Below are 14,994 nucleotides of genomic sequence, written 5' to 3'. Positions count from 1 at the left end.
AGTTCTTTGGTGGGTGTGGCTCTGACTCCGACCAATCAGAAGCGCTTTAACACAGGAACTTCCTGCTCCAGACAGAAAGGAGTCTGCAAGCTGTTTTTTTTTTGTGTCAGCTGGTCGCTGCGACTCTCAGCTAAGTCAACTAACGCTATCTAACAGAACAACAATAAGTTCACTTGGACAATTAATGCAGCTTTAAAAATGAGCAAACCGAGAACTCGGACGTCCCGGCACGAAGTTGACAAACTTTAACCAAGAGTCAGCCGCAACCGCGTCTTCTTGGCGAGCCTGATGAAAGCGAAAGGTTTATTGTCCTAGCTTGCTGGCTAACATTAGCCATTTGTCTGGTGAGTTACCGACATGGCTACTGGAGAGATGTCTTCACGGTACACGTATCGTCGCCCGCCATCGAGCATAAAGCAGGCGCAGGATGACGACTCGGACTCGGAGACTCAGCTGCTGGGCCTGAAGAGGTTAGACGGGCTGCAGTCTCAGATCATCCACAGCGGACACTTCATGGTGTCATCGCCCCACACCGAGCACCCGCCGAAGAAAGGCTATGACTTCGATACTGTCAACAAACAGACCTGTCGGACCTATCACTTTGGCAATGCGAGGATGTCACATCTCTCCATTGACGCGTCACTGACCAAACTCTTTGAGTGCATGACTCTTGCGTACAGGTATGTTATTATCACGCATTACCACGCTGTATTCGCATGGACACTTTCATTTTCACTGTCATTTCTTCACCTAGCTGAGCTGACTTCAATCATATACAGATTGAAAAAAAAAAAGTCAGGCACGGGACACTAGTGTGAAATTGCTGTCACGAGTCTTCTCCTCATGTAACTTCCTGCTTGACCACTCATGATTGTGTTGAAGGAAGAGGGTCTGCTCACCAAATAGTACTACATAGTAAAAAATACTCCATCACAAGTAAAAGTCCAGCACAAATGTACTTAAAATGAAAAACAACATCAAAATCAAAAAGCTAAAGTCTCAATATAAAAGACTGCCTTCTAAAGGTTATAAATACATTTTGGGGTTCATGAAATGATTCATAGAAAGAAGAAAGAAAGAAGATAAGTAAAAAAAAAAGTTCTGTCACACAAACCCATATAATATATATATATATATATATATATATATATATATATATATATATATATATATATATATATATATATATATATATATATATATAATTTTGGATAAACCAAAACAGTATTTGTATAAGTCATCTGAGTATTTGATACTGCTTTTTTTTAAGGGGTCCTGAGCCAAAAAGGTTGGGAACCACTCTTTTAATCCAAAACAATACATTGTATTTTACAAGCTCATCTTGTGTTCATATTTAATTACAATCACCTCAAATGTGTACTTTAATACAGTACTTGAGGAAATATACTGGTTTGTGGGATTCTACTTAGAGTTTATGAGCATTGAAGACGGGGCTGATGAACTCCGATTACACTCCCATTGCTCTTGAAAGAAAGATCTTTGTTCTAATTCAGGGTGAAAGGATTTAAATAAGCAATAAGGTTCAACCGTAATCTTAGCTGCCAGGAGAATTCAAGCATGTCATGCCATGTTATCAGTTGTCACACGGATCTGAAATCAGACATGACAGATTCTATTTTTGTTTTGATAGTCCTGAAATACTGCCAGGTGCCGCTCCAGGTTTGTTCACATTATTAGATCTGCCGCTTCCTCTGAAAATAATTGTTTCACATATCGGTCAATAAAAAATACTTTTAGACTCTAAAATGTGAAAAAAATACTGAAAACTTACCCTCAATAGGTACCAGTTCTTAAATAAATGTCTACAAATATTTGGTTAGTCTGAAAAACAGCATAAAAGAGTATTTAGTCAAAAATTGTGTAAAGTGAGAGTGATGAGAGGACATCACTCACACTGCAGCCCAATGTCTTTAGAAGGCAAATAAAGACAAAGACCAGGAACGTTTATAGGCTTCAGGAAATGTTAAATAAGTGTGTTTGTTAAGATACAAACAAACAGATGCAAAGGAACATTGACTTTAAATATATTTGCTGTTAACAAGATATTTAAAGGCAGTGTTGATAATCTTAATTATTATTATTTTGTAATTCATCATGAAAGCCTGACAGCAATCAATCGATCCAATGCTCTGGGGAAGAAAGAAAAAAACGGTATCTGTGGCTCTCGTAACAAGCTTGTCCAATGATTTCATCGGCCCAAATGTAATGATCGTACAGACTACCTCCCTGTCTACCTTCACATATTCTGACCGTACCCTCTAACAATATCCATGTCTGTTGTTTACGTTGTGGTCATTTTGTAGGCGTGGCTTTGGAGGGAAGCCTATGTGGGCTGACTGTTTTGCCAACTTGGATACTTTCTTGCTGGATTAGTTAATTTAACATCTAGTACTGCTCTGTAATTTCTTTGAAAATAGAGTGGCAGCAGTGGACTTGGTTAAATAATTTTTTCAAAATCTAGCTTTCTCTTGTTAGTTTCAAGATTACCAACCTTGCTTTTTAGGGGTGAGTTGTTAAAGAAAATGCTGGACGACTGCTACTCCTGGTTCTTTTTACAGCTGTTGTGTTGCTGTAGCGTTGGTGGAGAGCCAACTGCTCAGAGGCTTCCCTCTGACTTGCTAATGCCACCGACTTGGATGTATCGAGAGGACTATCTATAGGCATGGAAAGCACTACGACCAGTTAGTGTTCTGTTTTTGTCATTCATTCCTAACGAAGAAGCAGAGAGTTCATGTACATGAGAGAGGCTTTACTCAGAACAACAACAAAGTTTCCTCCTGATAATATTGGCTCTTCTCTTGTCACTGCAGCAAGTTGGACTGCATACCTACTTGTGAAACCGCTTATTCTTCCCCTAAGGACTAACACAGTACTTTTACAAAAGTAAGCACACAAATCATAATGGTAAATGCTGGACAGGAAGGACAGAGTGTACCAGGAGAGGAAGGAGGAAAAGAGGAAAACTGTGAGTTAACATTTTTGGATAACAATAAACGTTTCCCTATCAAAGCAGATTGTAAAAACAATTTTCTTGAACGGGTCAAAAATACAAGAATAAAAGATACAGTGCGGTGTAAGAAATACATAATTATTTTATTAAATAAAAGTCTTTAGCCTTGATTTAAAACCACAGAGTTGCAGCAGACCTGTAGTTTTCCATGTGTTTGTAAATCAGTGTGTGACAGACAGGAAGTCAGTCTGTAGACCACAAAACTGGAGAGAATGATCCACTTTCTTGGTCTTGGTGAGGACTTGAGCAGCAGAAATTTGGATGTTTATTATTGCCAGTCTGAATTGAAACAAAAATGTACAATACTTTTTATAGATTGTCCTCGGCTCCAGTGATGTCACTGTGCTGTGAAGACTTTCACACACCTTAGCCACATATATGCCTCCTTGTTTTCAATTAAATATATTGTGTGTATTTACTCTATTTTTATTTGATTCCTTTTCTACCATCATAATTGCAACTATTCTTCTGATTTGAGCTTGAGATTCCCCCTTATTGTTTTCGCCTGATCTCTCTAAGTATTTTTAGTACCTACACAGCCAGTGTCGATAAAGGTGACCTGGAACCTTTTCTTTTTTAAATTATTCTCGGATTCTCAGGGTAGAGGTACGCTTCTTTGTCGGTAACGAGTAATGCAGTTGTTTTTTTTAAGTTTTATGATGTCAAATTTCTTTTAAAATTTAACTTTATTTGCCATTTGTGAAATAGACATGTTGTTTAGGAGCCCATTGGCATTAGGTGCCACATTTAAGTCGGTGCATCATTGAGTCAGACGTCAGACGTGTAACTCATGTAGTAATGTTAGCTGGCTAAGTGTTACGACGAGGAAGCGTCACAAACCTGATTTTGACATCAATACAAAAAGCCTTAATACTTAATTAAGATTTTAGTATTGAGGTCAAATTCAGGTTTGTAAAGTGACATTTTAAAAGATTCTGACGGTGCTTGTGTCAAGTGATTTTAAGTTCAGCAGAATAGATTTATGATAAACCAAACTTTAAAAAAATGTTTTTCTTGTCTTACGATTGTATCTTCATGCAATAATATCACCGTTTCTTCTGCTAATGGCACAAAGGAGTTCCCAATGATCCTTGAGGGTTTTAATTATGTTGAGATATCAGTATACTTGTAAGCGAAGCCATTGTATTTGTCTTGTGAGATTATTTCACTGCAAATGTTCTTGTCTTTTCAGTGGTAATTTGGTATCTCCCAAATGGAAGAACTTCCGAGGTCTAAAACTGCTTTGGAGAGACAAGATCCGCCTCAACAACGCCATATGGAGGGCCTGGTATATGCAGTGTAAGAAATCCTCTATGATTTGGTATCCATAGATGCTATTGTTATAGTATTTAAGTGACTTGAATTTTAACACTTCTTTAATCAAGCTGGAGCAAGTGTTCAGACATCAGGATCTGGTTCAAGAATATCAGAAATAGTGGGGAGACGCCTCAGATTTTCTTTAATTGTTTCATCTACATTTCAGCACATATTGCCCTTTTCAGGGTCCATGTTGTCACTAAACTCTATTTTTCCTCTTTGTTCTCATGTGTATGTCCATTACACGTCGCAGTACTGCAGTGGAATTATCTGTAAATTCAAAAACCACCACAGTATGAAACTTGTTTCTGTTTCAGGATAAATATTGGCGCCGTCTTCGCCACTTGCTGCACTAGTATCGGTTTATTTACATACCATGAGCCGTTTTGTGGCGGTAACTGATAGCATCTCTTATTCATGTCCCAAAAATAAACACAAACTGGGTCAAGCTTTTCTTGAGTTACAAGCTGAGTGAACTATGACCATTCTTTTGTCCACTGTAAGAAAATAATGCTGCAAAATATGTTCATATATGTTTTATTGTATTGTAAATATAAGTTACTAGTAGAAAACATGTTTTTAAATTCAACCGAGGGGGACTTCAAGGTTGTTTTTCTACCCCCAGATGTGGAGAAAAGGGAGAATCCTGTTTGTCACTTTGCAACTCCCCTGGATGGAAGTATGGGCGTGGACGTCCAACGTCCTGCAGAGGTAAAGACAGAAAAATATGATCAAAAACGTACAAACGTGTTGTTTATTATCGCCAAAAACCTTCCATGGATACGATTGTATGTTCAGTCTCTCAAGCACTTACTTGTCAATGACTTTTATGTTTCCTTTGTCACATCCTTTCTTTGTGTTTTTTACGGATTATTTCCCTTTCTTCTGCAGGGCAGTGCCACAGATGGCCTATGCTGGAAAAGACGAATTGAAATTGTCATCAGAGAATACCACAAGTGGAGAACATACTTTAAAAAAAGGGTATTGTATTGTTCCATTTTTATAAATGCATGTGTCTTGTTTGTTTGATTGGTCATAAAACATGAATATTAATTTTAACGTTGCACTCACGTTCTCCTTACAGTTACAAAAGCACAAGGATGATGATCTCTCAAGCTTGCTTAAGGTATGCAAATTGCATCATGCTCAACCCAACAAAGTGATGTTAGAACCATGAAGAACATTACTATCAATATCAATCAGATGTCAATAATAATTAGGGCTGGGCAAGTTAACGCTGTAATAACACGTTAACCTTTCAATCGATTATTGGTGTTAATTATTTTATCAGCTGTCCTTCACATCTCCACCTCATTCAACCAGACTTCAGTGCTCTTGTTTAAGCCAACACAGACTGGACTTTTCTCACTGAGGGAGAAAAACTGAACTGGAAAACATTAAAAAACACGTATTGCTTTTGTATGAAGTGAATCAGTTGCTGTTCTTTAACATACATCTTTAAGTTAAGCAACAGACTGAACATGGACAAAAGAAGGAGAGGTTTGTCCCTCACAGGGACCCTTACTATTGAACAGCACCTGTTCAGAAGAAAAAAAAGAAAACAGATTTATAACCTATATATGTATGTATGTTAACTTGCTGTTGCTCCAGAGTGCTCTTATATTGTTCTGATAACATTACTTTAAAATAAAAGCGTGCAATACACTAGTTTTTATTTCATTATTGAATTTGGTGCATAATGCGATTAATAATCTTTCAACTTTGCCCAGCACTAATAATAATTAACTCGCACTAAATGAGTCACCCTCACATGATTACATACTTTATAATATATCATCTTTGACTATGAAAACAAAGTTCTTTTAACTAATTTCACTTAATTCTGCATGTAACTTAGACAAGCTCAATTGCATGTCCATATAAATAATCAATACATTGATTTATTTTTGAGGACTAGTGCATGAAGTGTGGAGACAAAGTGTTGTTAATTAATTAGTGGCATCCCATGTTTGCTGTATTCAACTCTGCATGCCTGTGTGTCAATAACTGGCTCGGTGCTTGCATTTTTAACACTCAAAGGGACCAGAGGAGCAGTTTTCGCTGTTTGGGGAAGTCTCTCCAGACATGCTCCGTGTCTCCTTTTATCAGGATGAAGACACAGCTGTGCGCCGCCTGCCTCGCAGGTATAATGAAACACCTGCCCCTATGGAGATGGACCCTCTCTTCGACATGGATGTGCTGATGTCTGAGTTTTCAGACACCTTGTTCTCTACGTTGGCTTCGCACCAGCCCATCGCCTGGCCTAATCCACGGGAGATTGGTGAGGAAATTATTTGTCTATTTTATGAAATCCATAGGGAATTTAACATTTGATTTGTTACTGTTGTTTTTGGTTCACTGTCGGCACCACTGGTCCGTTTTCTTCCTACATCTGCATCTTTAATTTTTCACAGCACATGCAGGGAACGCAGACATGATCCAACCAGGACTCATCCCTTTACAACCCAACCTAGACTTCATGGACTCTTTTGATCCACTTCAAGGTAAGAGGAAGGCACCAACCCTAGCCGCAGTAGTATTGCACACACACTAATCGTGCACACTTTATAGGAATCAAGCGCACATGTTCTTGTAACTCAGCTAAAGCAGTCGGCTTAGCATAACACAAAAAGTAGTGTGGTTTTACTAACCTCTAGCTAACATAGAGACTCTTGTTCCAGACTTATTTCACAGCCTCCGTCAGACTGCCTTCCCCTCTGTTTTACCCACTGCACCATCTGTCACCCCTCAACCCAGCAGCAGCTCACAGTCACAGGTAAACACCAACCCAAGGAATGGCTCCCAACACACACCACCATGATGAGTTTGTTCAAGAACTGTTATTTTTCATTAATGCAGGACTTTTTGTTGTTGTTTTGTGAGGATTTCTGCCAGATCTTCATTACACAAAAAAATATGTAACATAATAATATTACTAAACTTTGACACGGTGCTTTTCGTACATGACACGCTCCTCAAACTGTTTTGTTTTTGAGAATTAAACTTTCACTTAAAGGTTGGTAAAACATTGTTTTTCTCTTTTATGCTTTTGTCCTCCCAAAAAGGGTTTTGCCATATTTTCTGTTGGGTCAATAAATGCAGCTTCACCGTAGGTCGATGTCTGACTTCTAACATTATATTATAACGCTTTTTTATATATATATATGTATATACAAGTAAAAGTACTAAATGGAACATTTTGCATCAGCCTGAGCTGCTTGAATAGAAAGACTGATGTAAATGCTGCTAATTTGACAGATTTGTCCACAATTCTGTCACAGTCTCTTGTCTCTACCATCCCAACCAAATAACATAATTATAAATTCTAGCTAAGATGAACTTTCATAAAACTGAGTCTTTTCTGTTTTATTTTGCACTAGAGGAAAGAGACTAATTGTATGCGTTCCCCTTTTTTTGTCTCTTGACAGGCCGAATTAATGTCATCCATACTCGCAAGCAACAACATCTCGGCTCCTGGCTCACTGCCCATGTCTTCTCCCATGGCCAATCAAACCAGTCAAACAGCTGGTGTTGGTGGTGATGCTGCTGTCTATGTACCAAACTTCATGCCTCTGTTTCCTGGGCAGGGTGCACCCAGAGATCAAGCAGCAGTTTCTCAGCCGCTATCCCGCAATACTTTGGCACAGTGTCTTCCAGGTCAGGACATGGCCTCAGCAGCACCCATGAGTCCATCACCCTTGAACAACACCTCAGCACTGGATCTGAATGTTGAACCTTCTGTGATTACCCACAAGACCTCATCTACTGTTAAACCCAGTGATGCAGTAACCACCTTCAGCCACGCCTCAGACTTTAGCTCTATATCCACACAACCTCCACCTCCTCCTTCTCAACTTCAGTCTGCCACGCCTGTCCAACAACTTCAAACTTTTGCTCTACCTCGGCCCTTTCTGTCATCCAGTTCCAACAAAAAACGTCCTGTGCAAAGGATTGCTCCTGCTAACACCCTTGCCCCCTCCCACCTCATCCTCACAGGTCTGTTGTTTATGCTCTCAAGATCAAGACTTTGGTTCCGCAGTCGTGCATTTAACATTGTTGATCTGTAAGAGGAGGGTTTCATGGTGATCTAGTGGCTAGCACTGTCACCTCACAGTAAGATCCCGGGCGGTTCTTCTGTGTGGAGTTTGCACGTTCTCCCCATGTGGCAGCATGGGTTCCCTCCGGGTTCTCCGGCTTCCTCCCGCAGCCCAAAGACATGCAGCTCAGGTTAATTGGAGACTCTAAAATTGTCCGTAGGTGTGAATGTGAGCGCGAATGGTTGTGTGTCTCTATATATGTTCTGTGATAAACTGGCAACCTGTCCAGGTTAACCCCGCCTTCGCCCAATGTCAGCTGGGATCGGCTTCAGCGCCCCCGCGACCCTGAATAGGATATGCGATTTGGATAATGGAATGGATCTGTAAGAGGAGCTTTGTTACTGTTACTTTATCACCACAAGATAGTGCTCAAGCCTTTCTTAACCCAAACAACTTCACCACTAGTGTACCACTTGCTTTTGTTCTTATCGAACTTTGTAAAATTACATTTCAAGATATTCAATCAAAACTTGATGTGTGAATAAAAGATGAAAAAGGCAGAGGAAATGCAGTTGTAAAAATTATAACTGGTTCATGGATGTTCTCGTATGAAAGCACATCAAACTAACTTACTGTCAATATTCATCCCATCAGCCCCTTTTCCAGGCCATGCCAATGCTGTAATTGTTACACCATCGCCTATGAAAGCAGATGTCTGTGAAACTGGAGTGGTCATCGCTCCTCAACTTGGAGGGGTATGTTTTCAGATCTCACGCAACAGTATTATTAGGTGATCAGTTACACATTTTTAGAAATATTATATCAGCATCTCTTTTTAATTTCTTATTTTCATGTATCTCAGACTCCTGGATTTCACGTTTTGTCTCAGACACAGAAGCTGATTGTCCCCAAAAAGAAGTCTTCCAGCCACAAAAGTGAGAAAGCCTCTTCTCGAGTCGGTCAGACTTCATTCCGCCCAGAAAGTACATCATAACTCAAAGGCCACAACTTGTTTCAAATCTTTTTTTTTCCAGGTCACAGTCAACCAGGATCAAGTCAAGGATCACCCCGTAGGTTAGATCTAGTACATAGTCCCCAGTCACTGACCAGCAGCACTACACCTCTGGTAAAGAATGAACAAAATCAGGTTTGTGAATGTTCAATTTGCGAATGTGTTGGATACATGTTTGTGTGGATATTATTGACATATTAGCCTCTACAGGCTTTGGCAATTATGTTTTTACATTAAAATGAAATGGCACTTTTTAGTGAAGCGTGTAAACCATGAAGCCAATGCTAAAAATGAATTAAGATATATTTCCACTACTGTTGTGTGACAGAGCCGGATGACAACAACTGCTGAGCAAAAGAGACGATCAAACATAAACATTGGCTTTAAAACACTCTGCAACCTGGTTCCCACTCTAAAGTCACAATCAAGTGTAAGTCTGTGTCTTCTTAAAACATCCATAAGAGACCTGCACTCCCTTTTATTATTTTTGTGCACAGTTTTTGCTTTAGTTATAGCTTTAAGTATTTGATTTGCTCTCTCCTTCCTTACCATATTCATGTACTTTGTGCATTCAGATCAGTAATGCAGTCACGTTGCAGAAGACTGTAGATCACATTTGGAAGCTCCAGCAGGAGAGGCAACAGATGCTGGAAGAGGTCAAGAGGCTACGAGAGGAGATAGAGGAGATCAACACCTCTATTAGGTATGTTAAAATATTGTATATGCGTCACCCCTCTTCCTATATACAATATTTGCACTCAACACATGAATTCTCAACTGTTTTTGTCTCTTGTCACTGCTTAACCACAGCTCGTGTCAGAAACAGCTGCCTGCAACAGGGGTCCCTATCAGGCGAAATCGGTTCGACCTCATGCAGGAAAGGTTCAATGAATATGTAAAGAACCGCACTCTTCAAAACTGGAAGTTCTGGATTGTATCCTTCTATAAAGGAGCTCTGACACTGTTTGCTGCATAATAATAATAACAGAGTATAGTGTAAGCATTTGGCTTGTGCAGACATCTTGTTCAGATCAGATATGTGACAGGAGGAATATAAATCCTATGTCACATTTGGAATACTTAATAGAAAGTAAATGTTACACAACTCTAATGTTACACCACTTTAAAGGACAAAGGCAAATCAAGCCACTGTTGTTCAAGGTTATATAGACAGACTTCTTTTAAACCTTATTCAGTAAACACGGTGCTAAAAGGGTTAAAAATATGATTACAAATACCAACAATTTCACCAGTTGCATTCTATTTCAGGAGGGGAATTGCTGTGTTATTATCTACCAAATGCGGAAGCTATGTTGTACGGCTCTTATCTCAAATCAATCTCTGGTTTTGAGTTCAAGCATGAAATGATAAAAGCTAAAGATGCGCTTGTTAGAACTCTTACACTCAAACAGTTGGTCAGGCAGAATTACATTTCTCTCACTCTGCAGTATAACTGATCCTTGACCATCATCTGTTCTAGTTCAGCATAATTATCAAGCCTCTGTATGAGTCTTTCAATGGGATGGTGTCAACTACAAGCAGAGCAGAGCTGTGTCACACCACATTGCAATGGCTCGATCGTCACTGCTCCCTTCCAGCACTCCGACCCAGTGAGTAAAGGACTTTTTCTTAAAAACATCCAGCATGAACCAACAGTCTTATCAGTAGTTTTGGATTATTTGCAGCCTAGCAGGGACTTCCTTGCAGCTAAAAAGTATGAGCAATTCAATTACTCGAGGCTTTAGGATGCATGATTTAACCCTATCTTCAACATCTTGCATCTTGGGCAGAAAAACGGTGATGATCACACTTTCCACAAAAGAAAGTCACCTCCTACACAATATATTACGTATTTGTTCCTGACTCAGGAGGTCAGCAATGACACTTAATAGATCTGATAACGAAGGTGATGTGAAAAAATGTCTATCACTGAAGTCGCAGTTTAAATTATTAAGAATTAGGAAGGTTATTGCTCCAGCTTTTTACTCCAAGTTTAGCAGGGTTGTCCCCTTAGATTTAATGATCCAATAAGTCCCATGCGGTCAAATCATTGGTTGTCAGACCATTTTTAGAATTCCTCTGAGTCACTGATCGTAACATGACGCTCATGGTCCTTCTGCATATTGGAAAAACCTGAGTGTTTAAAGCGGCAGCAGCAGCCGTGGGTTTACTCCCACTTAGTTATTACATTAGTTGAACTATAGTTGAGGTATAGAGCCGCCAAATCACAATTAGTTTTGAAAATTGTGAATCTCTTACATGCCTACTGTGGAGCACTCAAAGGATAAATAGCACGACAGTTAGCTTCCAAATGCTGTGTATATTACAGTTAGGTTAGTAAAATGTGGTTTCTTGTTCTTCAGTGGTACTGACTACCCTCCGCCAGCTGAGCACAACCACGTCCATACTTAGTGATCCGTCCCAGCTGCCTGAAGAGGCCATCCAGGCCGCCACACATACAGAGGGGTGGTCTTGCTCTCAGAGGTGATGAGGTGACCTGAAAGCCACCTGAATCTTTAAACGGCAACCATCAAAATGACATATCTCTAGTTTACCTTATAGACATCCAGCAAGGTCACCATGTCTTTCACAGATGCATGACTTCTCTGAAAAATGTATAAAATTAAAAATGCAAGTTAGGTCTGGCTTACTTTTACTCTGTATGTACAATCATTGGGAATGATGCACAAAGGGAGGCCCATCTTAGACATTACATTTATAACAATTCTGGCTTTTACAGTATATATTTATTAATGACAGCAGCTAGTACTATCATCACCGGCTTTAGGTAAAGAGTTGTATCACTTTTTATAATGTAAAAAAACACAACATTGTGTAAAAAAAGGGAAGTATTGTGTGGTTGGTCATTGTATGTACTTACTTGTACAAAGTGTATGGATAGGATGCCTTTTTCACAAGGAGATGAGATGAATGTGTAATTCTTTAGGACTAGCTGGCACATGAAACATGGTCACTCATAGGCTGGTTTGTGATTATTACAAGAACACCGAGACCACAATTGTTTTTTCCCTCCCTCATTCGGTGAGTGTTGTTTAGACTGTTAACAATGGTGGTTTATTAGTGGGTTCCCCCATGCTAAACATTATCCCCCCATTTGCTTGCTCTGTCCATTTCAAGCAAGTTCACCTGCTAATTGTACAAGAAAGCAGTCATCTTAAGTACATTATGTTGCATACATGGGTTTCTACTCAGCAGGTCACAGCATAATGATGAGAAGTTATTTACGGCCCTCATAGGGAGCATAACTGAAATAGCAGTACAGATTATGTATATACTTCAGTATATTTACATGTACAGTGTTTCAAGATTTTAGCAGAATGTACAGTAGTTGTAGGCGTCGTCCTGTTCTTTGTTGGTCACTCAGGGATGCGCTGGTCAGTTCAATTGTTTTTCATTCAGTAATGAACAAATCAAGTCCGGGGCCTGGACATGTCTATATAAGGGTACAGGTTTCATCACAGGGTTTGATTTACCTGTTGTTTTTTCTCCTCCTAATTACACTATTTTATCTGGTGTACTAATGACAGAGAGGAGAAAACAATCAGTATGCCGTGTGAAAGGATACAGAAGACAGAAACGGAGCAACGATCATATGAAAGAGTAGTCCACCATCCATTCAGGTCATTGTTTGTGTTACGGAGATCATATTTGACAGAGTGCTCTGTTGACAATGTGCCAACATTGTCTGACATACAGCCTTAAAGTCAAAGTGCCCTTACTCATAATCTCTGCAGGTTGATTAGTCTCGTGTTTTTTATTATTATTTGTGGTTCAGCACTCCTCAGGCAGACATTGATTTTGTGACTTTTGTTTTTACTTCCTTTTCTGCACAACAACTCAGATTTCTGAGTTTTACAGTACCAAATAGAACCACGGTTCTTATTTGATTGACGTTCAGTTTCTTGTGCGTTTTATTGTGAATTGCATATTGGTTTTAATAGTCCATTTTACTTTTTACAAGATAGAAATAATTGACCTGTTAATGTAAATACAACATTCACAAAAAGACAGGAAAAGCAGTCATCAAATTATGACCGAAAGCCCCAATGTTCCACTGCAGCTTGGTATTTATGTAGTTATTTCTTTTGTTTTTTTTTCTCATCCAATGATTTCAAAATGTTTGTAATACCAGGTTTCTGTGAGAGGGGATTTGTACCTGATTGTGTACATTATATCATTGCAGATTTGATCTGCCTTTATTGGTTTTACTTCATTTGTTTAAAGAAGTAAATATATTTTAAATGTTCTTCTTCTGAGTGTTTTTGGTTCACTTCCAAAGTCCATGCAACAAGTTTTAAGATGCCTTAAATGATTTTGAATCACAATAAAAGCAACACAAATTCAAATCTAGACTCGTTTTATTTTTTAATGAATGTCACTTTAAAAAAAACAAAATATTACTTGGCTATCAGATACTGATATGCAGATATCTAGAACAAGTTTACTTTCTCATCCATAGACAACAGGATTACAAAAATAATGTTATATTTGAAAACTGGGTAACTTAAATAATTGCAATATTACATACTAAGCCGTGAAATCAAAACGTTGCTGAGCTGAGCTGCTGGTCCAGAAGCTCCAGTATACATTTGACATAAACATAACGCGCCATGTCTCGCTTGAAGGTGGGCGGGCTGCAGTCCCGTTGGACCACCTGGCCGCTCATCAGCCGCTCCAGATCCCGAGTGCGCTGGCTTGTTATCAGCAGCTGGGGCGACAGCTCCGGGGTCAGCTCAGACATTTTAAGCATGTGGCAGCGGGAAGAGGAGAGATGGTGAGCAGTGAAGAGCTGCTGCTGCCCCGGCCCGACCAGCTCCGTAGTGTTGAGTGAGAGGCAGGTGATGTTGGGAAGCGGTCCAGGTGCAGTCTGCAGGAGACGGACTTGGTCAGTACGGTATAGGTGTTCATATGAGTAACACCCAGGGATGTCGAAGTAGCCTACGTCTCCTCGAGTAATGCTCTCAGCGTGATTATAGAACACAATCCCCCAAAAGTAGCCTCGTTAATTAGAGCGTCCCAAACGTGTGTGCAGAATGTTGAAATAACTGAATGCATGGAAAAAGTTTTTGTCAAGATTTCGTAACTTAAGACTCTTGCATGTCAATATACATATAAGCTGCCTTTATCTGTAGGTTAAGCAGATTGAATAATGCACCAAAAAGCTTACTATGTTGCCCAGAAAGGTCTGGATCTCCCTCCGCATCAGCTGAACGGCTGCGTTCCAGGCTTTGGATTTTGTTCCCTTTGTAACAGGTCCGCAGGCTGCTTCTGCACTGAGCAGGAACAGGAAGATGAAGACTGCATCAGTGACATGAAAGAGAGTAGAGATGAATTAGATTGCATCACGGATACAGACACACACACAGTGAGATAAGCATGCAGTTACTACTACAGGCACGTTGCATGTAGTATGACTACCTGATTAAAAATATTGTGTAACACTTTAATATACGTACCAGTATAGCAATCCATGACAGCAAGAGGTTTTAGTCAGTAGCAGGTTCTCTGTGGTGACACTTTATGGATCGATCTTTCCATCGATGATCACTTTTATTGGTACTCCGATAAAGATCAGC

The 14,994-nt window shown here is 39.5% G+C and overlaps 1 protein-coding gene across 4 annotated transcripts; it reads left to right on the top strand.

Moving 5' to 3' along the window:
* Positions 1–88: 88 nt before the first annotated feature.
* Positions 89–13,764, top strand: mlxip (MLX interacting protein). 4 transcript variants are annotated; one of them, XM_068566651.1, is made up of 18 exons: positions 89–680; positions 4,224–4,330; positions 4,974–5,059; positions 5,240–5,329; positions 5,433–5,474; positions 6,389–6,629; positions 6,763–6,852; positions 7,030–7,124; positions 7,777–8,344; positions 9,040–9,140; positions 9,275–9,320; positions 9,420–9,532; positions 9,726–9,827; positions 9,973–10,100; positions 10,208–10,331; positions 10,878–11,007; positions 11,761–11,881; positions 12,946–13,764. In XM_068566651.1, exons 1-18 carry the CDS (start codon positions 358–360, stop codon positions 13,118–13,120), a joined length of 2,682 nt encoding a protein of 893 aa, XP_068422752.1. In that variant the 5' UTR covers positions 89–357; the 3' UTR covers positions 13,121–13,764. The 4 variants fall into 4 exon arrangements, with proteins under 4 accessions (XP_068422752.1, XP_068422754.1, XP_068422753.1 ...); XM_068566652.1 differs by having other exon boundaries at positions 90–680; positions 6,458–6,629; positions 9,248–9,320; XM_068566650.1 differs by having other exon boundaries at positions 90–680; positions 9,248–9,320.
* Positions 13,765–14,994: the final 1,230 nt, after the last annotated feature.

This window comes from Clinocottus analis, unplaced genomic scaffold (genome assembly GCF_023055335.1).
Source record: "Clinocottus analis isolate CAN_PGR_092001 unplaced genomic scaffold, fCliAna1.0.p SCAF_7, whole genome shotgun sequence".
Taxonomy (NCBI): domain Eukaryota; kingdom Metazoa; phylum Chordata; class Actinopteri; order Perciformes; family Cottidae; genus Clinocottus; species Clinocottus analis.
Note: the sequence above shows the minus strand (reverse complement) of the source record. Positions and strands in the feature narration are given on the sequence as shown.